At 41.0% G+C, this 23,997-nt stretch overlaps 2 protein-coding genes across 8 annotated transcripts in view; both read right to left on the bottom strand.

Annotated features, from left to right (window-relative positions):
• LOC142092843 (cystathionine beta-synthase-like protein) overlaps positions 1 to 3,529 on the bottom strand; it is a 33,589-nt gene extending 30,060 nt beyond the window's left edge. Inside the window, exons 1-2 of the mRNA XM_075173379.1 lie at positions 2,906 to 3,529; positions 2,006 to 2,147 (exon numbers count right to left, since the gene is read on the bottom strand). The gene's annotated coding sequence lies outside the window, so the exon portion shown is untranslated. The remainder of the gene's footprint in view (positions 1 to 2,005; positions 2,148 to 2,905) is intronic.
• Positions 3,530 to 7,407: 3,878 nt separating this feature from the next.
• On the bottom strand, positions 7,408 to 22,619 carry U2AF1 (U2 small nuclear RNA auxiliary factor 1). Of its 7 annotated transcripts, XM_075173488.1 has the most exons (10): positions 22,304 to 22,619; positions 19,762 to 19,849; positions 19,494 to 19,550; positions 17,542 to 17,572; positions 16,889 to 16,955; positions 12,628 to 12,677; positions 11,919 to 12,017; positions 10,581 to 10,714; positions 10,148 to 10,240; positions 7,408 to 7,663 (listed from the first exon to the last, which is right to left on the bottom strand). In XM_075173488.1, the coding sequence occupies exons 1-10, from the start codon at positions 22,602 to 22,604 to the stop codon at positions 7,525 to 7,527; spliced, it is 1,059 nt and encodes a 352-aa protein (XP_075029589.1). In that variant the 5' UTR covers positions 22,605 to 22,619; the 3' UTR covers positions 7,408 to 7,524. The 7 variants fall into 7 exon arrangements, with proteins under 7 accessions (XP_075029589.1, XP_075029559.1, XP_075029551.1 ...); XM_075173458.1 differs by lacking the exons at positions 17,542 to 17,572; positions 19,494 to 19,550 and adding an exon at positions 16,011 to 16,077 and having other exon boundaries at positions 22,304 to 22,395; XM_075173450.1 differs by lacking the exons at positions 17,542 to 17,572; positions 19,494 to 19,550 and having other exon boundaries at positions 22,304 to 22,548.
• Between the last annotated feature and the right edge of the window lie 1,378 nt (positions 22,620 to 23,997).

Raw genomic sequence — 23,997 nt, forward strand, 5'->3', positions numbered from 1 at the left:
GTAAAATAGGAAATTGGCCGATAAGGACAAATGCAAAATTTTACAGCCAGGAAAGAGCAATCAGTAGCCACTATCTGGACAGCAATTGTGTAGAGTGAAAGGTATGACTATAGTGCCATGCAAACTCAATGCGAGTCAACAAGGCCCTGCTGTTGTGAAAAAAGCAAACATCGTACAGGGTTATGCAAACAAGTCACATGGCACTCTCAGCACTGGTGCGCTTTGTTGAGGTACCATGTCTCATCTGGATTGCTGCATTTCAAAAAAGGTATGGTCCGTGTGGGACATGGCCTGAGGAGCACAACAAGAAGGTGTAGAAAGAAACATGGCCCAGGAGTAAAGACTCAAAGAAGTGAAGCTGTTCAGAGAAGAGCAAACTGAAAAAAGGCAGAACTGCCTTCCTTTAGCTAAAGGGCAATGAGGAAGGGGATAAACCATTTTTCATGTTCCTTCAGAGTAGGAGAAAGTGGAAAAGGTCCAAGTTACAGCAACGAGGATTTAGGCTGAACATCGGAAGCACAGCATTGCTCAGGCTGGAAGGGACCTCGGGACGTCTGCAGTCCAGCTTCCTGCTCAAAGCAGGGTCCATCTAGAGATCAACCCAGGTTGCTCAGGCCTTGTCCAGTCAGGTCTTGAAGGCCTCTCAAGACAGAGACTGCACAGCCAGTCCAGTGCCTGACTTTCCTCATAGGGAAAAGGTTTTCCCTACACCCCGCTGGAACCTCCCCTCTTTCAATTTATGACTTCAGTAAAGATCCTGACTTTTCCTCTTGCTGACCTCGCTGTAGGCACAGGGAGGTGGCTGTTAGGATCCCCCACAGTCATCCCTCCCCCAGGCTAAGCAAGCCCTGCTCACCTGGCCTGTCCTCACAGGGCCACCACTCCAGCCCCTGACTGTCTTGGAGGCCCTCTCCCCTGTCCCAAACTTCAACTTACTGATGTCTTTTCCATACTGAGGGCCCAAAACAATAGACAGTATTGGATGTGGTCTAATGGGTGCCGAGTAGAGGGGGATAATCACTTCCCTCAGTCTGTTGGCTGTCCCTCTCCATCCCACCAAGGATGCAGTTGGCCCTCTTTGCTCCCAAGACACACTGTGGCCTCACATCCAGCTCGCTGCCCAACATGACCCGCAGGGCCTTGCCTGCAGAGCCGCTCCCCTGCCAAGCAGTCCCCAGCCTGTGCGCTGCCAGGGGTTGGTCCACCCAAGGGGTAGGACTTTGCCTTTGTCCTTGCTGAATTTCATGAGGTTCCTGCTGGCGCATCCCACCAGCCTGTCCCGGTCCTGGTGGATGACTGCCTTGCCCTCTCATGTGTCAGGTGCACCACCCCAGTTTAATGTCATCCACAAACCCGATGAGGACGTACTCATTTTCTTCTCTAAGTGACAGATAAAAATATTAGAACAGGACAGATACCAGCACAGACCCATGTGGAACTTGTAACTGGTCTCCAGGGAGGGTGTAAACTATTAATCTCTGCCCTCTAAGTCCAATGACGCAGCCAGTTTTTGTCTCACCTGGCAAGCCATCTATGCAGACTGTAATAACCCAGCTTGGATACCAGGGTGGAGTGAGAGACTCTGTCAGAAATCTTGCTCAAATCATCTACTAGTACTACAAGGAGGACATAATCTGCTGCTCTCTCTTCACCTACAGATCTATTCCCTTTGCTGAAGATGGTCTTTCTGTAAAGTGTTACAGCTGCCACCACATGTGTTTGAGAATCACAGACTTGTCCAAAAGACCAAAGGCTTGCCTCCTTGGAGGCTGAGCAAGAAGGACTATTAAATGTCTCTTTGTTGTGGTTAACACGGTCACATGAAAGGGTAAAAAATCATGAGTCAAACCCTTCCAGAATGAAAAGACTGGCCCAGGCATTAATGAGACTATTACTTGATCAGTTTTGGCCTTAGACTCTGGAATTTCCCTTGCCCATCCCCAGTCCAGCAATGCAACAATTAATGTTGCATGCAATCCCAGCGCCAGTAAGGCTGTCTGCTCACTTTCCACTTGTGCTTTGTCCAGAAATCAGTTCATGATGTCCCGCCTCAGAGTCCCTTTATCAAGTCTCTTCCTCCTGCAACCCCAGGGCTTTTTTCTCCACCAACGCAAGAGGAGGCAGAGAGGAAGCATCCTCCGTGTTCACTAGAGGGGAAGGAGGAAGGAAGAGGACATGTTGGAAGATGCAGGACTGTTTTGATCCACGAAGCCTTCTCTTATCTTTCTCTTAGACATGAGCAGTATTAGCTCTCAAGGGACAGGGGTGGGTAGGAAAGGTAGGAGCGGTCGCTCCCCCTGGCTCTTCCCGCAGCATTCAGGCCAGGAGGCAGGCTGGTGCACAGGCTGCGGCGGGAGCAGCTCCCTCCCTCCCTCCCTCCGCCTGGCTGGAATCCCAGACAGCTCCAGGAAGAAAGTGAGAACGGTCTGAAACACGTCCAATGTTCAGCTGCATAGGTAGCAAGACTTGAAATCAAGCCAGGTGCTGGCAAAAGCACAGCAGGCCTCTCAGCCTGGTAGACTAAAGGCTTTTCTGTGAAAAACGAAGAGGCAGGGAGACCGGCTTGATTGCTGTCTGCTGCCTTTCTCCCCACTTCGTCTTGCGGCTCACTGAAGCCAGAGCAGAAATATTTTATTTTTCTTTTTCCTCCAGACCTAACTAAAAGAGCAGTTTTGGAAACTGAGAGCTGGAAGCAGCCCACAGCACACCGATTTCACAGCGCTCAGGAAAATAGCACTCTGCATACTTTCATCAAAAATGCATAGGTTTGTCCCAAAGGAACACCTGAATCATATTGATTTTCTCTTCCTAGTGGGAACAGCTGGCAGAGCTCTGAATATTTTTAAGATACTTGGATCAAAGGGGCAACCATACTCACACAAGCTGCTACAGGGCTCCCACTCACCTGAGAAGTTGCTGTCCCCAGCATCCCGCCATTGCATCAGAAGTTACCACCTTCCTGCTCTGCTAACGTATGAATGCGTGTAACTTGTCTTTGCTCCTGTCAAAGCGATCCAGTTAAAAAGCAAACACCAAAACTGAAATTATGAAAAAGTACCGAACCCCATAATTATCAGAGCACCGCTAAGAAGTAGGCATTCGGGTCTTATCAGCTAGAGATGAGATAAGCGCACCCTTCCCCCTCCCACTTTGCATGTTGAAATGAAGCCACCGGCTACCAGAGCTAGTCTGTTGGCAGCAGATCTGGCCTGTTAGCTTCCACCACTCAACCCGATTCCACATATCGAATTTACAGCTGAAATTTTAGATCAGTTCAATTAACACCTTTTTTGGCAGTAATCTCCAGCAGGAAAATGGGGAACTTCTAAAGTGGCTCTGCGGAAGTACTGCGGGACTGCGGTATAGGATAGCAGCGTCCTTTCCCTAGTGGTTCTTGCCAAAGGTTACAATTTTGTAAGAAATAAAACATGACATGCATTAACAGGGGATTAGATGCTTATGACCAATAAGCACCTGCTGACAAGGAAGGATTGTCCACATAGTTCAGCAGACATGCCCCATTTTCCATACGTGTGGATTTAACAAAATGAATATTGCAAAAAGAAAAATAATTTGGAGACATTTGTAAAAAAAGTAACATTGGCTAATCGGATGAATTCAGAAGTACTTGTGCATCGTTTTAGAATGCATCGTATATCAATTCAACATGAAGATGTATTGATCTATTTTACAGACACTTGGCTGTAATTTTAAGTTTTTTCAAAATGCACTCCAAGGTAAAATTGGAGTGACGAAGCTCAGCTTCATCCTTGCAATAAATGGAAAATACAGCTACAAATATTCTCTTCTATGACAGCCTTGCCTATTAGGCATTACTTCCTTACCAGCTGAAGTGAGTGCACACCAACTCGGTTCCATTTTTTAGCTCTTGACTTTTCCTGAACCAGACTTTTTTGGGGCAGTCATCAATGCAGCAGCATCAGCAATTACAAGCGTTTGGAGAACAGTGTGATTAACATCCCCTTCCTCCCCCCAACTGCTGTGAAAGCAGTTTCATTTCTAATATATTAAAGACAGTATATTCAGTTTAAGGTGCTGTTGTAAAATGGTGGCAATGGACACAGTTGTTAACGCCCAAAGTTTTGCAACTTGAGCAATGCAACACTACGAAGAATCATCTTTAAAAAGCCATGAGCCCTCCGAGTTACTCATTTCTTCAATTAAACATGCTCCTTCTGTCAAAAATGTCCTTCTTGTTCTCTACAGACCACTGCAACAGAAACTTGCAGGATATCTCAACCAAAACCCTTACCAATTAAAAAAAACCCCAGAACAAAACCCCAACTCCTAACCCCAAGTTGCACTCTTTTAATACTTCAACTTTGTCAAGTAAATATGAAGAAGTTGGTTTTTTGGTTGGGTTTGGGTCTTTTGAGGTTTGTTTTTTGTTTGGATTTTTTGTTTGTTTTTTGTGTTTTTTTTTTTTTTTTTTTTTGAGTTGCAGACATGCTCCACCAGCTCTAAAAAACAGAAGGCAAAGAATCACTCAAAGAATACCTCAAGAGCTAAAATTTTGAAACTTGTAGTCTATGTCCTCATTAGTCATTTAAAGAACAGCATCCCATCTAAAGTAAAGGGATAATTTTTGTCAGATTCTTATAAAAAAAGGCTTTATTTTGAACAAGTTTTCTCCATTTGGTTTTACAGTCTCAACATACATCATATTCATGGACAAGCAGCATTTTCACAGAATAAGAGCCAAATACAAAGAAGAGGAAGCCACTTGGGATTAACATTTTCAACCTAATTGACTCAGACTTCAGAAAATACTGTATGCTGTCACTTATTTGAGGTAAAGGAATTCCATAAATTAAGATCCACTGTTTAAAAGAAGAGTCAACACTGAAATATTTCTGAGAAGTAGGTACCTTGGGGAAGGGGGGGGGAAAAATTTTATTCTAAGACATTGTGAGCAACAACAGAAGCGGGAGGTAGGATATCCACTTGGTTTGTATTGATAAACCAATAGTTTGGACTACCATGTATATGTGTTTAACCAAATTTGCGGAGTTTAAATTTCAAGTTTGATGAATTTTACTGGTAATGTAGTCTTAAAAGGTGAACCTAACTGATGATATGTCATGAGCTTAGTTTATATGCTGAATGCTGTCACTAAGTAATCATTACACAATCAAGTAATGATCAATGCACGAGTTTTTTTTCCTTCGAGTATCCAGTAAAATCCATTGCTTTCAGTGCCCGTTATGACATATTCCAGTTACATGGTTAATTTTTGGGTAGCTGTGCAATCAGACCATAAAATGATGCATTTGGTGGAATTCAAGAGTGCTTTCTTAAGAAAAACTGTATTTGGCGGAGCGGGAGAAATCAACCTTCTGCTATCTGTTCACGCAAAAGTATACCTAAGTTTTAACAGGGTTTAGATAAACAGATGAAAGCTGTTATAGGGACACATTTATACTAGTTTAAAATTAACTTAGCTTTTATAGAGCAAATCAGCTTATGTCATTAACCTGTGTAAAAAAAAGACCTTAAACCTTTTTAAATAGTATCCACATTATACTAGATATTATTTTAAAACACAGAAAGACTATCCTCCCCTTTTTGAGCTTGAGATTTAAATTAGCTCACTAATAATCCTAAATCTCACTGAAGAGGAAACGGAACTGGATTAACATCCTGTAAATTGCAAGAACTAAATTATCAATGTTAAATTCCTAATGCCTAGCAGAAATACCACAGGTTTCAGTTCAGCCATTTATTGCCAGGCCCTGCTCAATTTCTTCCAGTGAAAAGAAAGCATAATTTGATTTATGTACTTGCAATGAAACATAAGCAATGAAGCCATCATCACATAGAGAGTTACATTTCTTTAAAAAGGTTACTGGCAAAATAAGTTCCACAGTCTGGTTGGCCAAACCATCCAGTGCGAACAAAATAAATTCAAATTGAATTGGTGCAAGAATTTAGTTGTAAGAGGTAAAGCAGATTCATTTAGAAGAGCTCATTTTTCAGTATTATTTTGTTTGGCAACTCCAAGTTCCAGTGAGCCAAATGGTTTTATACTTATTTTGGAGGCAGAGAAGCTGGTTTGATAATCTGGCTATATAATGCTTCCACATCCTTTCTATTTTTTTTTTTTTTTTAAATAATCAAGGAGCAAATTTATGATTTAGCAAGTTATCTGACTCAGAGCTAAAAGAGCACTAGTAAATTCTCTCCCCCATTGGAAAGCTATATTGTATTACGTAGCTTCATGTACATAAAGTTTTATCTTGCAGATATATGACCACTGACCAAAATTTCTTACTATGTTACACATTGAATAAAAGCAGACAGGAATGAAGTTAAACTGCAAGTCAGCCACTGTACAAATTGCCTTTCAAGATGTTCCAGCAACATTTCAATTAGAGCGTTAACTCCTTAAGAGATATACAACCTACGATATACAGCTATTGTGCAATTCAATTAAAACTCAGACAGAAGAAAAAAGATGTCTTGTTTGTGAAGAAACTGCCATCTGTCCATTAGCTTTTATCGCACTTCAGACTATCAGAAAACAAGTAAAGGTGGGAAAAAAAATTATTTTCCACTAGCATCCAGTTAGTTTCCTATGACCTTGAACGCTAACGAAATGCTTTTCATTAAATGACAGCTAAGAGAACACAGAGTGAAAAAAAAACAGTCTGTTAAGAAATTTGGACCTTGTATTTAGGACCTTACATTTCCTTCAATAGATCCTATGTATCATGTTGTATGGAGCATGAGTTTTTTTTAAAACCTCACCTGCCTACCTATTACAAATCATTGCAATAAAAATATTACTTTTTTTTCCCCACACTGCACTAGGCAACTTTCTTTCCAGCCAAAGACAAGGAATTTAGTGAAGAATCATAAAAAAAATTGAACTATGAACTCTGGCATAGCCAGGAGTAGCAACTCAACTACTCCAGAGTGCTTAGAAAATAGGCTTTAGATTTTACACCAAGAAATTGGATTTATTGTAAATGCCACAGTCACATTGATAGACAGAGCACAGACTTCTGGTAACAAACAAACATACATTTTTGTAACTAAGCGTTTCTACTTGGTAAATAAATGCATTTTGCACAGCCTTCCTTTTAAATGTGCCTAAACTAACCTAAATAAGCAGACAGCATAGCAGAAAAGGGAAACTTATGTGAGTAACTGTTTCTTAAGCAGTATATTATTTTTACTATGTATATAATATTTTATATTATATACACACACATTTTCATCAACAGTTCAAATTATACCCGAATAAAAAAAAACAAAACCAAAACTGGCGCTCCTCCAATACATTTACCACCTTTCCCTCAGGCATAGTTAATCCAGGTATTTGTCAAGATAGAGGAATGACAGTTAAAAAGACTCCCCCCCACAAGAAACAAGTTACACAAAGAATACTGTATCACTACAAATTTTTTATTCAGAAGCCCATCTTTAAAAAAAATCTCATTATGAACTTGTTTGGTCAAACTACAACACTTTCTAGCAGACATACAGTAAAAATGGCATGGCTCAGAATCGACCAGATCTTTCACGATCTCTTGACCGCCTCCTATCGCGCTCACGTCCTCCTCCTCCTCCACCACCACCTCCACGACCACGATCTCTGGATCTAGACCGACGTTCACGGGACCTCGACCTGGATCTATGCCTTCAAAGAAAGTTTGAACATTTTATTGTTTCATCACATTCAGCAATTTACTTGCAGTACCACACAGTAGAACACTTAAAGGATGTAAGTAATGAGGGAGAAGAAAGACAACGTGGCATTAGAAGGATTGGTAAATTGGCACTCAGGCTGCAAAACCATGAATTTACAAACTGAACAAAATTAATACCGAGGAGTCAACACACACTGTTAAAAGACTCAACTGTTCACTGCCAGTCATCCATTATAATGCGTGTGGAAAACTTAAGGAAAGGCACACAGAGGAACCAAATGCACTTACACAGCTGTTAATTAAAGAAGCAAAAGAAGGGGACACCTGCTTTTGCAGTTATGAATAGCTCTTAACAACACACAGCAAAAGCCTACAGCTGTTTGTAAGTCCACTCCTATTAAATCAACTGCATTAATTAGCAATTACAACTCAGTTCTCTTTTTTTTTTTCTTTTCTTTTTTTCCTTCTCCCCCCACCACTTCCAGAAGCTATTAGCATTTGCAAATAATCTTCCCTGCCTCTGAGGTCAATGACTTAAATTCAGGAAGAAAGCTAAAACCACCCAGAATGTACTGCCAACACAGCTACTATGGATTTATAGCTTATATGGCATTTGTGAAGGAAAAAGAGTGGTTTGAATGTTTTTAAGCATTTTAGAAAAGTCAATTTTATAAAATAGGTAAACAGTACAGTTTTAAATAGGTATAGAAATTACAGCAGAACTAAAAAGCTCCGGGAAACGAATGCTACAAGTCTTAAGTTTGCAGAATATTGTTCCATGGCAAGATGTTTTGGGGTGGGAGTGTAGGTGGTGACAAATTTTACTATGAGAGACACATACATAACTCTTGCATACCATTGAGCTGTCCAGAATTACTAAATTAACCTATTATTCAAAAGTTGTGGTTTGCCCTCCTTTTTTCTACTCAAAAAACTTTGATGTATTTCATTCTGTGTAGAACTACTTCCAGGTCTACAATCTACCTGTGAAACCCCACTAACACAAGAACTGTTTTTTTTTTTTATATCAAGCCTTACTGCTAACCTGTGACAGCTTTAGCTGCACAAAGAATTTAAACAGGGCCAATAAAGACAAAACTGGATGGAGGATTCAGTATTTTATTTGTTTTGCCACAGACTGAAATTGGGCTATGGGCAAAACAATCATATTCCGAAGCCAAACAGGTAAGTCTGATCTTTCTTGCAATAAAAGGTGATACCTTTTAGTTAGCCTTACTAAGTCCAAGAGATCCAGATTCAGATTCACAGAAGTGACCAAAAGGCTAATACAAGAGCATACTTTGTCTTTTTCGTAAGTCATTCTAACATCTCAAAAGCTTACATTTCAGTTTAAATTAATATTAATTGGGCTATTTTATGAAAGTATTTAGGCACAAATACATGTGTCTAAGCAACACAATCTGCATTTTCCAAAGTTAAATTCATCCTCACAAATTCTAAGACACTGCCAATTAGAGACATTTATAGGAAAAACATGTTCACAATCCCAGGCTCCTTCCGTGATTGAAAGAAACCTACAAAATTGTGCTCTACATAAAGAGAAGCTCAATAATTTTACATGCCTATCCTAAATAGCAAGGTCCTAAAAGCAAGCAGATTGAATCCAGCTCAAAGTGAACCATCCACAAGACAGGTACCATAGTAACAGCAGTGGTATAAGCCTTTCTACAAGGTACCTTAATAAATAAATAATTTAATATAAATATATAATAAAATGTATTTATCACAATCTTTTTTTGCATTAAGCAAAATTACTATTCCTTTGCCCTACTGAAAATTCCTATCAAGAAGGGTCACACTGTGAGGCTAGTATTAATAAAAAGTGAGCTTAATACAGTGATCGCCTGTTACTAACACTACGGAATGAATACAGGCTAGGAAAGTTAGCCATTAACTGTTAAAACCAAATAAGGTTGGGTATTGAATATGATCTATAGACCTGCTTGATTGTGCATAATGGTGAAAGTGGCCAATCTGATCCTGCCAAAGTGCCCATTAGCCAAGTATAGCCTGCTTCTAACAGAGGCCACAAGCAAATACATTTAGAAGGCAATACAACAGAGAAGAGGCATAAAGCAATACTTCTCCCAAATAATGTCCGCCTGTAACAGTTTGCAGTTTAGAGATCTGAACCACAGGTAGGTCCTATGTACTTAGTAACTCAGTGAATATTCTTCTCCTTGAACCCTGCCTTCTCTTAAAGCCACATCAACCCTCAGCATCCACAGCACTGCAGAGCAAGCAGCACCACAACTTTTTTTTTTTTAAAGAAAGACCTATTCCTTTGTTCTAAACTGGCCATTTTCTAGCTTTACTTGTTGCCCCTTCATTGGCATGTGTCAGAACTGCATTAGAAAAAACAAGAGAGGTCTTAAGTTTAAAGGTTTGCCTTCAGAATTTTCAGCAATCGATCCTTAATTTACCTGTTTTAATCGTGTTTAAAGCAAACTTACTTTTTACGACGACGCCCATACAACTCGCGTCTTAACTCTCGAGAAATGGGCTTCAAATGCATAAAGTTGCAGAAACCTCCTCGTGTACACTCTCTGAAACAGAATTCAAGAGACAGTTGAAAGTCCCAGCTCTACACTGTATCTGTTTGCCCTAAGCCCTAGTGGACCTCTAGCCATCGAAGACTTAATCACCTCTAACAATAAAACCAGTAAATCGCGAGCACCGTTTACTGACACTGACTCACTCCTAGATCAAAATCCTAAAAAGATGGCAGAAGTCAAGAGGTTGACTGCAGGTCCTCCATATTAACATTACCTGAAGTGGTTTTCTCGCTACGCTAAGCTACGCATAAAAGCCACACCCAAGCAACCACCCTGTCTGTGCAAGCATTTCGAAGAGACTGCCACAGGCAGACAGGAAGTCACTTTTTACCCCATTTCATATTGACGGCAACAGGCCTCTCTGAAGTCAGTCACAGGTGAAAGCTCAGCATGAATGGGCTGTCCATTAAACCAGCGATTGTTCAGGTCTATCACAGCCTTTTCCGCATCTTCTTCACGGCGAAACTAAAAGAAAATTAACATTTTCTCATGTTATAGAGAAGCAACAGAAATAGATCAAAGATTCCTATCAAATCCATTGTGCGATATCTGAGGCTTAGACTAGTAATCAAAGTAGAAGCTACTTCAGAGTTCCTGGGACAGTCCATCAAATCAAGGGTAGAGACACTAGCTTTTCATTAATCAGGACTCAGAGCTAATCAAAACATGGATATTTTCTCTTATTTATGTTCTTTCAAGTTTTGTGGCTTGTATTAAAAGATACGATAGAAGATGCTGTGTTTTTCTTAGTACAACTTTCAACACAGAGAATGCTTAAGAGTACTTTCTAGAACACCAATGCTCCAAGTGTAATGGATTTTTTTCAAACATTTAAGAGAAATCTGCATGAGAACTGAAGCTCTCATTCATTTAAATTAGAATTTACAAAAATCTGATCCTGTTTTATGATGAATGTAAAACTTAATTTGAAATTCCTTTTCACAGCTAACCACTTGCAAATTTTTAAAAACAACTTTTATTTCCGATTATGACATACACAGCTGAGAATTTTGGGCGTGAAAATATCTTCCAGTTAAGGGAATGTACAGTAAAAATATTAAAACAAACTCTCTCACACCTCCCCAAGACTGCATACACACAATAAGACTTCCGCAGGTGACAACTTTGTACTCGTTATTCAAGAGATACCAATGACTTTTAAGAACTAAACATAAGTGCTCCAGTTTGCACCTTAAACCACCCAGCGACTGCCAAATGTAACCTGATTACAAGATGTTTTGTTTAACTGGGAAGTTAGAAAATAAATGCACCTGTTGAAAATAAACACACCTGTTGCGAATAAACCTCTGCTCATATTGAAGTGCTTAAAAGGCGGTGTGATGGGAAGACAGACCCCAAATTAATCCTGGCAAACTAAACAGTCCAGCAGTGGTGACTGTGTTTATACAATGTAAAGAAAACAAGTGTTAATCTTTATGAAAATGACACAGACTTTGACTATCAAGAAAGCCTCTCATCATTTCTTAACATTTCTTTCAGATTCCATTCACATTTTCACTCTTTCTACTTTATATTGTAAAGTTGGAGAGGAGCTTATATCCTGAAGATATGCTCTCACAAAATCTACAGCCATACAGTAGCTTTTAAAATTATAAATCAATAAATACCACCTCTACTGATTATATAAACATGTCTCTCTTTATCCTACCTTTACGTATACATTTCCAACTAGATGATCTCCAAGGTTATCACAAACGTTCATCTCCTCAACTTCACCATATTTTTCTTCCATTTCTGTGAAGACCTCCTAAACACAAAGCAACCAATTAAAAATTTGCAGCATGTTTTTTGTAAGTACAGAAGTACTGCATTTAGCTGTTACTAAGTACAAAAGAAGGCCTTCCTTAAAAAAAGCAAAACAAAAAAAACCTTTTTTTACGTTTCTGATTTTAAAGTTAGTACTTGCTTGGCCTGTACTGTGTCCATCTGTAAGTACAGCACTAACAGGATACAATAAAAAGCTACAGAAAACAATATGCATACAGTATTTACAGAAATTACATAAGATGCACTGAAAACACTACATATAAGGCTTGATGCTATAGTTTTACTTAATTTGCTTCTATACAAATAAGTATAGTTTAAATTTAGAGGAAAGAAGGGGATTATGGAATCAAAATGCTACTTCGCTTAAGTTGCTGATTTTTAAACAGTCTATTATAAAGTTAAAGCCAAACTAACCAAAGGTTATACCAGGAAATATTTAGCACTGAAAGTTGTAAGTTTTATATGAACACCTGAGGAAACAAGCGCTTTTCTCTGAATTCATCTAATTGTGCTATACATTGAATCCATTTAACTTATTTGTGACAACAAATCCACAAACGCTTTAATGCATTTTTACATCTTTTACATACCTCAAAGAATTCATCATAATGTTCCTGCATCTCAACATCGCTCACAGCACCTGTAAAAATCAAGAGTCATATCGATTAGAGCATATAAATAAGGAAGACGACATTTTGATCATACTACAACACAATCTAGAGAGGCCGCCTGGAGCATAAAAGACACCATATAGCATGGAGCTAACTAATAGGAATATTAAAAATAAGTATGCGTGAAGAGCTTTGAGTCCCCAAAGTATATGTCAAAACATTACATTGACATGATCAAATCAGAACAAGTTTTAATCAGAGCCAAACTTGTATGCCACAAATTTAAAGGAAGGGGGAAAGGAATTACTTGGAAATATCACTTAAATTTAATGTACAGTCCCACCCTCTATCTACCAACAATTTTACCTAAACAGAAGGCAAGTGCTTTGTTACATTTGCATATTTTAAAGCGTGATTACAATTTAGTGTTCCTCTTCCTAAAGGCAGAATTTCATTTTAACATGTCCACCTCTCCAGCATATACACTAGAATTTCAGAGTTCACAATGTAACGTAGCCCGGGATTTTTTTTTTAATTTGCTCAAAATAGTTATTGAAATGACACACTTTTCTCAGTGCCCTCAAAGAAGCGTACCATAATGCTTTGCAATAGAGCAACGTGCTAGTTTAATTTTGAATATCACTTAATTTTTCTGTAGTCCTGCAGAACACCTTTTAGTGCAAGACAAGCCAGCCATATATTCAGGTTAGATTATTTTCATGCTCCAAGCTGGACTTTACAAATGAGCGCTGCTTGCCTGCTGCTATAAAAAAACAACGTAAGTTTGGCTGATTTTTCAAAGCATTAAGAATATAAAAATAAAATTTCATTTTTTTCTTCCAGTTTACAGCATTTTAAACTACATTAAGCTGTATACATTAAAGCCTAATGTATTAGCTCTTCAGCAGTTAAGTGGTTTATTAAGATCAAGCGGAGCAGTTTTAAAGTGAACCCTGCATTTTATGCTAGAAAAATATTCTAGCCTTTAGATTACAAACACTACTGTTTTAGTTCACAGAATGTGAAAGACAAGAAGCTGAGCCAACAAAGCTGAGTTTATTCACTTCAGGCTGCTATGAAAAAAAGAGATGCTTTGGGGTCAGTCATTTTTGGCTAATGTTACCATTTGGATGAACTTCACATTTTTATTCAAAGGCTCTAATATTAACCAGCCACACTCTCTGGAACTGTAATTACTTTTCTTCCACCCAGCTCATCTCCTGGAGAAGGCTAGGGGCCATTTGTTATATAGTTTAGGCTAGCAATGTTTCTGCATTTGAAACATGTTTGCTTTTAAGAACTTTCTTCTTCCCCACGGTTATATAGCAAGTTGAGGAATATCAAACATTAAACCAGTATTTCTAGACAGTTTAATACTTAACTATATTCCCAAGGTTCTGCCAACACCACTGATAACAGCTTACTAATACCTAAGGATTTTTTTTTTTTTTTAAAAAGATATCAGACAGGGGCTCTATGAGCCACACTGGAATAACTACTTTTCACCAGATGGACAAGTGCTAAAAACTTATGAGGAGATTCCATTGTCAAATTAGGAGATCATAAGCAACAGTTAGTTAATGACTACTTGAATGTCCTTCTAAAGTGGGAAGCATACATATGCACAGGCTTTACAAACATTCATATTCCAGGGCTACCGGTATCTGAACCTTGAGAAGCCCAATTACTAATTAAAATACTCAGGAAAACTATTGCTGTTCAAAACTAAGGTTAATCCTCTACGACGGCAATAGAAAGGAAGACAGTTAAGCAACAACAACAAAAGCATTAAATAGCTACCCAAGTTATCCATTTAAAATACATGCAGTACTTAAGTAGGGACAAATATCGAAAAAAACAGGGAGCCAGGAGTTTCAGCAAACCTACTGATACCAGAGCTCCAGCTCTACCACAGAAGGTACAGTTAGGCTCTGTTCAATAGCTACCCGCTTGTCAAGACAAACTAAAGTTGGATACCAGCATTTAGAACGCTAGAGAATCTGTTCAAAACTCTTGCAGCTGTACAATCTAAACAGCTCCACAGACCAAACTGCTGTAACTCTGTGCAAATTAGTTACCAGCGCATTGAGAATTTAGGGACAGAGTGGAAATACCCAACTGTAAATTTTTTGGTTTACTGAAACAGCATTAACTACTAAGCATCTGCAACAAGAAAGCCTACAAACCAATAGAACTGTTTAAGCATCTAGACAAACTTACATAGCTCATTACGTATCTAGCTTGATCGCATGACAAAAAAATCAAATTACTTAATTGGGCCATTATTACTTTTAGAAGCAGAAGAGACAGTGTTGACTTTTAAGTTAGTGGCTGATTTCACAAAGCATGTCTAATCAAATGCTGGTAACTAATCTGAACTAGTCTATAATCCAACAGTCAAAAAAAGGAATAGCCAAACAAAGCTTTATTACCACACAGTCAATATTCACTTCACCAAGAAATATTAGTTAGAAAATAACACCGATCCTTTTTGGTCCTAAAACTTTTTTTTTTTTTTTAAATCTTATTCTAATATTGACGTTTCAATCACAATGATATATCAGTAATCGCCGATCAACAATCCTGGTCATTTAACTTCTGCCAGTCTCATAGTAGGTGTGTTTTCTTATGCCCATTCCTACCTCATGAGGAGTCATTAAATTAGTTCATGACCATACCCAAATGCCTTCCCCTCCTCAAAAGTACTGTTAAAGAAATATTTTCCTAAGTAAATATGCAACTTGGTTTTGGAATTTGAATTTTCAAAGCGTGGAAGGAATTTTAAGCATGCACCTATCCAAAAAGGACAGCTGCCAGAAGGGAAGTGTTGTCAGTCAAAGTGTATTCTTCCAAAGTAGACTCTAAATGGAAGCTGCATTAACCTAGGACAAATTTCTGCATGCAGTCTGAAAAGTTTCAAATTCAAGTTCTCTTTAACATTTACAGAGCAGGAAATTTGTTCTGGATGAAGTCAACGTGTCATTGTCCTGCTCTTTTAGCCAGTGGAACCTAATAGATAGCACAAAACATACAGAAAAGCATTCCTAGGATGCAGGCAACTGGCAGGGAGAAAGGTGGAGTGAAGCAAGCAGTGCAACCAAGACTGCTTTACAGGGGAGGTACAATTTCAACCCTTTTTGATTTGATAGATGGTATTCAGATTCCCCTCACAGTTTTGGGAGTAGGGAGGAAGGTAAGTGGGGCAAAAAAGTTTTTTTTTTTTTTGTGTGTTTGTTTTGGACACATTTAATGAAACGTGGTCAGTTTGATCTGTTAAACTAAAATGGTAGACCAGCTTAAGTCGACACTGAGCTCTGACAATCAAGCCCAGGGAACCAGTGAAGGAACTTGTATGAACTTACAGCGCAAACCGTCAGCAGACTGGGAAGAGTTTTGAGGGTTACGGTAAATGTTCAAGAGGGCAATGGTCTGAAATACAAAACGCAACAACTTTATATTATGGAAAATAATTTTAACAAGAAACCGGTTTCCTTTAGGGTCGCTTTAGCCGAGTCTGTGCTGAAAGAGAGGTGGTTATTCTCTCCCAAGAAGGAGAACTTTCACTTAGCTGGTGACCTTTCTGAATCAACCTAACACTGTAAAGTAATAGAGATCTCATGATACTCCATTATTGTATTTTTTTTTAAATTTTATTCACCAATATTACTATAGAGGGGTTTTGCATGGTTTCAAGCACATATGTAATAGATGGCATCCAAACACAGTATTCAAATTACAAGCATGATAATTTGTTTGGCTTTGGTTTTACTGAATGGTTTCTTAGTAGCAAAACCCCAGGAAAGAAAGTAATACAATAATTACAGCATAACATGAAATCTCCATTTTCCTAAAAAAGTTAAGATGAAAGAAAACCCACAGTTTTGGGAAACTTACCGTACATCACATATATACCTATTTTTTTTTTTTTTGTTAAATCAAGAATTTGAGAAATGTCTGCAGTTTAACCCTTTAAAAAGAATGCAGCGTTACTAAGCAATCAAGATTCACTTTGCAGTGCAAAAGAGAATCTGCATCAAGTCCAATTTATGCAGTCAATTCTGCATTCTGAATTGCACACATTTGACAAGTTCTTGATCTATGCGCAAGAAGAGTTCCGTCACTTGTCCTGTTTGCAACAGCTTTATGTCAGCAGCTCAGAAGCCAACATTATTTTCTCATAATTAGGAGTGGGCTCTTTAACACCATTCTTTAAAAAAATTTCTCCAACTGTGGGACTTACAGTGTGAGCCGTCAGCCGTCTGTGCACTGTTTTGGGGGTTACGATAGATGTTTTGAATCAAGATGGTCTGCGGGGAAAAAAAATAAAAAGGGGAATTCTACTGGCTGCTGTGCATATAATAGACAATTGCAAAGAGACAACTTGTTTGCAAACAGCTAAAAATAATATTTTATTCTTAAGACTTCCTTTTGTATTTGCAGAGTATCTTCCAAAATTGCATCCAGACCATCATATTATGAAAACAGTTTTAATTAACCACCAAGAAAGAGCTGCATTGTCTCAACAGCTATCCTCAATAGGGGAGTTGTGAGGCACAGTAACCTAAAACATCGAACTACATGATGTTACGGAGATGCCTAGCTTTCGAGACCAGATTCATTATTGTAAGTCTAGGGGAAAAAAAAATAGTGTTATGTGCACAGCATATAATACATAATGCCACAGAGACTAAAATGTTAAACCAGACAGTAAGGTTTTTAGGCAAGAGCTACGTCTCATTTTGTGCATCAGGAATTTCTTGGTGGAATTTCTGTTTAAATAATATAATAGCGTCATAGGTTCACATGTTTCCGATCCTTCAAATAAGGACAATATCCTTTTAGCCCTTCTGCTTTTTACTTGAAGAATTAGCCCAGGCAGACTTGAAACCTTACATTTGTACCGTTCTTCTTAAAATCAAGTTGTCTGAAAAAACAAACCATGTTTAAGTTAGTAAACTAATATTACAAAAAAAAATCCAAACGTCCATATCACTGTAAGCAGCTCAAAAATTGAAATTTGATTACTTAAAATACAAGCTCAATGTTAGTTAGTATGAATCGCAATCCCCAAATATTATTTTAGCTTACACATTATTATTAGTCACAGTAAGAATTCAGAGCTTAAAGAAGTCACAGGACCAGCAATGTCATACCTACATATGCTGCCCACTTAACATGTAAAAAAAATCTGTAACATCACATTTAAAAAATAAAAATCACACACTTGTTTTATAACAAGGGTATGGTCATACCAACCAAAACTTTGTGCTACCATGGCCCAGGTTTAAAGTAACTATGTTTTAGCCTACAGTTGGAAAGAGCCAGAAACATGCATATAGTTACAGTGTTTCTGCTGATTGGTGGTAATTTGATCACCCTGGATTGCACGACCTTTACTAACACAGCTCTTCTATAAAGTAGCTGCACCAGCAATAGCAACAGAAGATAAAAATACTGTGCCGGTAACTTCCCATTAGTAAGACATCTGTTCTTCTATTTTCTATCACAGCTGATTATCAATCTGCATACAAATAAAGATTTCTGTAGTGAACCCTACACATTTGCCAGGTACGTCTGAGATGTTACAATACAGCACGTCTGCCAGGTGCGATGCTGTAGCCGTCCAAGACATCACTGGATGAATCTGACACGCCCTGCTGAACCACTTCAGCTGGCATTGCTAAGTGCAGTTTATAAAGCAAAGCTAAAGACTGCGCTGCCAGAGGAAACCATTGTTGCACACGAGGGTTTTTTTGTAAAAAAAGATGTAGTTTGGTTTTTTGTGGGTTTGTTTGTTTGTTTTTAACTTAAAGACAGCTACCGTGGAAGTTGTCTAATTTAGAAATGTTTTCTAGTAGCCAATGATCTAAATTCAGGTCTCTAAATAACCAATCACATTGCAGCACGCTCTCCATGTAGGCCAGCAACATGGAACAGTTTTGAAAATGGACAATATTATTTTTGAAATACATTATTTACATTAAAAATTATTAGATGCCTAGAAGTGGAAAACTGTTTTTGTAGATGAAGTACCAGGAGTGGTTCCTATGGACCAGTGACCTAGACAGCCCCCCCCTAAACTACCCTGCCCACTCACGCGCTCGCAAAGTTTAACTTCATGAGCACCATCGCTTTGAACTCAAGTCACGTGGATAGTACTTGCTCCCCTAATTCTCCCCAAACCAACCATTTGGGGAGTCCACCATTCTAATCAATCCTGCTCCAAGTCAGCTAAAATGAACTCGCAGAGGACTCCACCGCTATGTAAACTTTACCTTTGTAGGTAACTGCTGATAATGCAACAGCTTCCGTAGGCAGTACTTATCATGTACAATACTCCCAAAGAAATCTATTTACCTGTATACCTTGACAATCAGCAGTGATAGAAAAAGGCAAAGCATACAGTTCTCCAGGAATGTAATTTCTGAAAACTACAGAGCTCATAATAATAAAACCCCTACAACCCACTGCACCTTTTTTCATTTTTGGTAGACATGCAGTCACATACCATGTCTCTAACAATATTCACATAGCCAAAGATTAAATAATCTGTAAAGTCAACTGACATATACACCCTCAGCGACCAGGCAAGCTGTTTTCAAGAAACAATTCTTTCACATTCAAAGCAAGTATGTAAGTTGCTCTCGAAACTTAAGAGCCTGGGTCAGAGAGCAAATATAACGACCGAAGAGTCGCTTTTATTTATTAATTAGTTTTCTTCTATTATACGCATAAAGGACTTAAGTTCACATCTTTGAGATAGGCAGAACATGCTGCCATTGTTTGTGACTAAAAAAACCTGGGATGGTTTAAGTGCCTAAACACCACTGAGAAGGCACACTCACCTGAAAGTTAGCACTGGTTGGTCTCTACTACAGGCAAGCTTACAACAGCATCGCTTCCTGCAGCCATTAAGGGTGACAGGAGATAATTAGAAATGCTGGGAGAAGTAAATGGAATACCCCCAAAAAAGCAAAAACCCATATAAACTGGGGCCAGAAGTGAACTAGTTAATCTGGAGCTCAGTAATTATTCACTTGTATCTGAGAATCTACGTTTTAAAGAAGCAAGAATATACTTCCACAAGAAAGAGAAAACAAAAGGAAAACAAACCTGGCTAAATGTTGGTTTGTTGTGCAACCGTGAACATCTGTCTCCATGACGACAAGCTCCGATTTTGAAATAAAATGAACAGTTGACTCTGCAAGTAAAAAAACCAAAGTAGTTACATATTGGAATAGAAAGACATTAATATGCAATTCCTATAAAACATATGCCCTAAATGCCTTTATCTTGATGTGGAGAAGTAACATAGGAAAAAAAAAAAAAAATCACAACAGTATAGGAAAGCATTACAGCAAACCTGTTCATATTCACTCCTCTTTACTCCTAGTTTACAGCGAGTCACCTAATCAATTTCACCCGCTACTCAAACCCAAAGTGCATTCATGACACCACCTCAGACAGAAGCGATCACTGCTGTTTTACCCTTTTGGTTCTCCATTCCTTCTTTATATCGGTTTCACTGGGTGATGGGATGGGAAATAATGTGAAAAACAGCCTGAAAAGTTACACTATGAGCTATATGGTTGTGTCCTAGTTCATGCAACCCCCTAGTCTAGGCAATAAAACCTGCTTTAAAGTTGATACAGTTGCACCTACCTAATGTTTTATAAACCACCTGTTTAAAGTTATACTCTAAGGGTAACTCAGACTGCTGCCAATAATTCACGTAAGAGAAAAATAATGTTACAGAGAGAATACACACAAGCAAAGTAAATTAATTTAATTAAGCCATTTCCATGAATGTAGTTAATAATTTGAAATTTTTTTTTTAAACCACAAGCTTTTCTTGAGTTAACTACCATCTAATGACACCTTCAAAACTATGCTGGTTTAGGAATGCCAGTAAAACTCTCACATATAAGTGTAATTCACATGGAATGATGAAAGAAAACCATAAGGAGTTTAGTTACCTTGACTGGGAAAACTGAATGCAAAATTCTGAAGGGCAATAAAACTATTATGGGCTATATATGTGTAAGTGAAATATAAGAATTCTCCTGGAAGAAAGATTATTATTCCCATGCTCACAGTTAACACCAATTCTTTCCACAATCCTGTGTAACCAACATCAACTCATGAAAGGGAGAAATATTAAAGTACTAAAGCATATCTGATCTCTAGCAAAACATTCTACTGTAAAATTGTAACATGCTTACTCTTCATTACGTTATTGAAAATATATATTTAGCATTACAATATACTTACTGTCTTTTCTGAACTCTATCCTGAAACAAAAAAAAAAATCTAACTATAAAATTTCCAATAGTACCTCCAACTTCAACACCTTCTGGAGAGTTCTGCTTGCTTTTCGAATAGAAAATAAGATCAGTACAGGAATTTCATGCCTGCTGTACTGGCATATACTAATACTGTTCAACTGTAATGCGTTATATCAGAAAGGATGCTACAGTAACAGAGCTCAAGAGAGGCCGCCGATACCGCTTTTCTGACAGACGAGCGAATTGGAACTGGCATGTAGCGCTAGAGAGTAGAAGGAAAACAGAAGCCTCGCGGCCAGAGGCTGACAAGAGTAATTTAGTCCAGTAGCACATCGATGCCCCCTTTCATTTTTACGAGTGGAAAAACACGTTGGTTTGGTCAGGCCGACGGTGACCAAATTTTCGTTAGGAGGGTTTTGTAAGTGTGCTTCCAACAACCAGAGAAACTAGAGACGTTCCCGACGCGTGGAAGGCTGCAGGCAGAAGCCTGAGGATCAGGATGCAGCAGTCGGGGAAATCCTCCGCACCCTGGGGAGGGGGGAGAAATAACCGGTCGCTGTCCTTGCAGCGGAGCGGAAGCTCTCGGGCTGCCGCGAGGCGCAGAGACGCGAACAAAAGGGGAAGAGGAGGCCCTTTCTGGCGGGCGGCGGCGGGAAGCTCGGCACCCAGCGGCACCCACCGCTCCCGCCCGCCGCCGGAAAAGCGCAACCGCCGGGTGGGGGGGTGGAGGGGGGACGGCAGCGCGCCACGAGGCGCGGGCACACCCGCATGGCGGCCGGGGAGGGGAGAGGGGGGGAGGAGGTCCCCGAGGAGAACAGACCCAGCCCGGCCCGGGAGGGGAGAGGGAAGCGCATGGGCGGGGCCGGCAGCGCGGGCACGCGCAGGCCCCACGCGGCGAGAGGCGCGCGCGCGCCCCCTCCCTCCCTCCCCGCCCCTGGCGGCGCGCGCACGCGCGCTCCAGCGAGGGGGGAGGGGAGGAGGGCCGCCGCCGCGCCGCGGGCCTGGGGGAGGCGGGGGGGGGCAGAGGGGGAGGGGAGCGCGCCCGCTTCGCTTCCTCTTCCCTCCGCGGCCGCGCGCCGCCACGTTCCAGAGCGCGGCGGTGGCGGGAGGGGAGCTCCGGGCGCGCGCCCCGGTCGCGGGGGTGCCGCAGGCCCCTGAGGCAGGAGCGGAAGAAACGGGCCGGGTCCCCCCGCGGGGGAGGGGAAGGGCTGACCGCCACGATCGGTACAGGCCGCCCGGGCGGGCGCTGCGCGTCCCCGCGCCCCGCGGAACCCGCCGCCAGCCTCCGGCCTCCCTCGAGCACCCCGCCGGGGCACCGAAGCCGCGGGAGCGGCGCGGAGCGGCGCGGGAAGAGGGGATGGGCCACTCACTTGTCCTTCTCTGTTCCGAAGATGGAGGCCAGATACTCCGCCATCTCCCACCGCCCGCCCGCCCGCCGGACAGCCCGGCGCCGACCGCGCACGTCACAGCCGCCGCGCCGGAAACACTTCTACCGAGCCCCGCGGGCGGGGAGGATGGGGAGGAGGGGGGGGCACGGCTCTTTGCGCATGCGCGCGGGGCCGCCAGCCCCGCATTGGGGGAGCGGCGTGGGCCTCTCCTCCCCTCCCCCTCCGGTGGCGCGGGCAGGGCGCGCGGGTGCCGCTTGCGCCACGCGGTGCCGTTGCCGCGCATGCGCAGGGGGGTGCGGCGGGGCCGGGGCACTGCAGCGGAGCGAGGCCGGCCGCGGTGGGGAGGTCCTCGCCCGCTCCCTGGGCTGGTGTCCGGCGGCCGCCAGGGCTGGAGCCCTGCCCTGGAGAGAGCAGAGGGAAAAGCGGTGCTGTTCACCGCAGGAGTCGGGAGGGGGGCTTTGGGGAGGGGCTCCAGCTGTCCACCAGGGACTGAGCGGCCTGTGGCGGAATGGAGACGGCCCTGTGGGAATGGGGGGGGCCTCTCCTGTGCCCGCAGAGACTGGAGTGTATCTCGTCGGGAGTGTTGCCTCAGTCGTGATGCATGTTATGCTCTCCCCATGGTTCCGCTGGGGGAGTTCCTGAAGCGTACTGTGCCTCCATGTCCAGATGTGTGCCCACATTTCCGTATTACACCTGTCTTCCATTCTGCAGTTTTGTGTGGCCGTCTGGGTGTTGTACCCAAACTTCTGAAGCAATCTGAATGTTGCCAGAGTAAGCTCAGAGCAGAAGAAAGACAGTTTAGCCAGTGGCTCAAGGAAATTGAGGAGCCTCTGATGGATGTTGAAGCACACGGCTAAAGGGCATGACGACTCAAAAGATGGCAGTCTGAAAAAAATTTACCAGAGGGAGACATGAAGGAAGGCACATGTGCTGGGGCACAGCATTAACAGAAGTTTATGTGATTGTGGAGAAGGTAAGGATGCTGCTTAGAAGCTAAAGGGTCTTCCTGCAATTAGTCATCGGTACAAAGGACACTGACAAGAAATCCAAATTAGACCTTTGTTGCCATGCCTTCAAGTGCTGGAATAAAGTAATTGCTCAAAGGCAGAAAGGTGCAGGTTCTGAAGGAGTTTAAATAAAAGTTGGATCAGCTGCAAAGAAAAATACGCATTTTAATTAGAAGCAGGAGGGAGGGTAGGACCAAATTCTTTCTGATCATTCTGGGAAGTTTCATGGAATTACAGCCAAAAGCTGCAAATTTGAACCAAGCGAATTTATATTTTTGAAATGGAATAGCAATGCATGCGGAAGACTCTGATACTATACAGCCTGATCAGCATTTGCAACAAAAGTGTTCCAGTCTGAAAATCATTGCAGGAAAGCGAACTTACTCATTTTGTTGATGCAGAAAACAAAGACTGAGCGCTCAGTGTATTACAAGTAAAATTCGTCTCTTAGCTATTTTTGAATCTCCTGAAACGTTTACAAATACACTTTATTTCACATAGCGTTCACAGCCCCAGTTGTAGTCAATAGGACTATTCGCATGCAGAAGCGCTCACTGCGTTGTGCCCTAGCATGGTATAGTTGAAACTTAACAGCAAGTCCAGTTCCAAGGAAGTAAGCTGAATGTTTTTCAGTCTGACTCCAAAATATTTTTAAAGTGCATCTACTTT

Source organism: Calonectris borealis, chromosome 1 (assembly GCF_964195595.1).
Source record: "Calonectris borealis chromosome 1, bCalBor7.hap1.2, whole genome shotgun sequence".
NCBI lineage: Eukaryota > Metazoa > Chordata > Aves > Procellariiformes > Procellariidae > Calonectris > Calonectris borealis.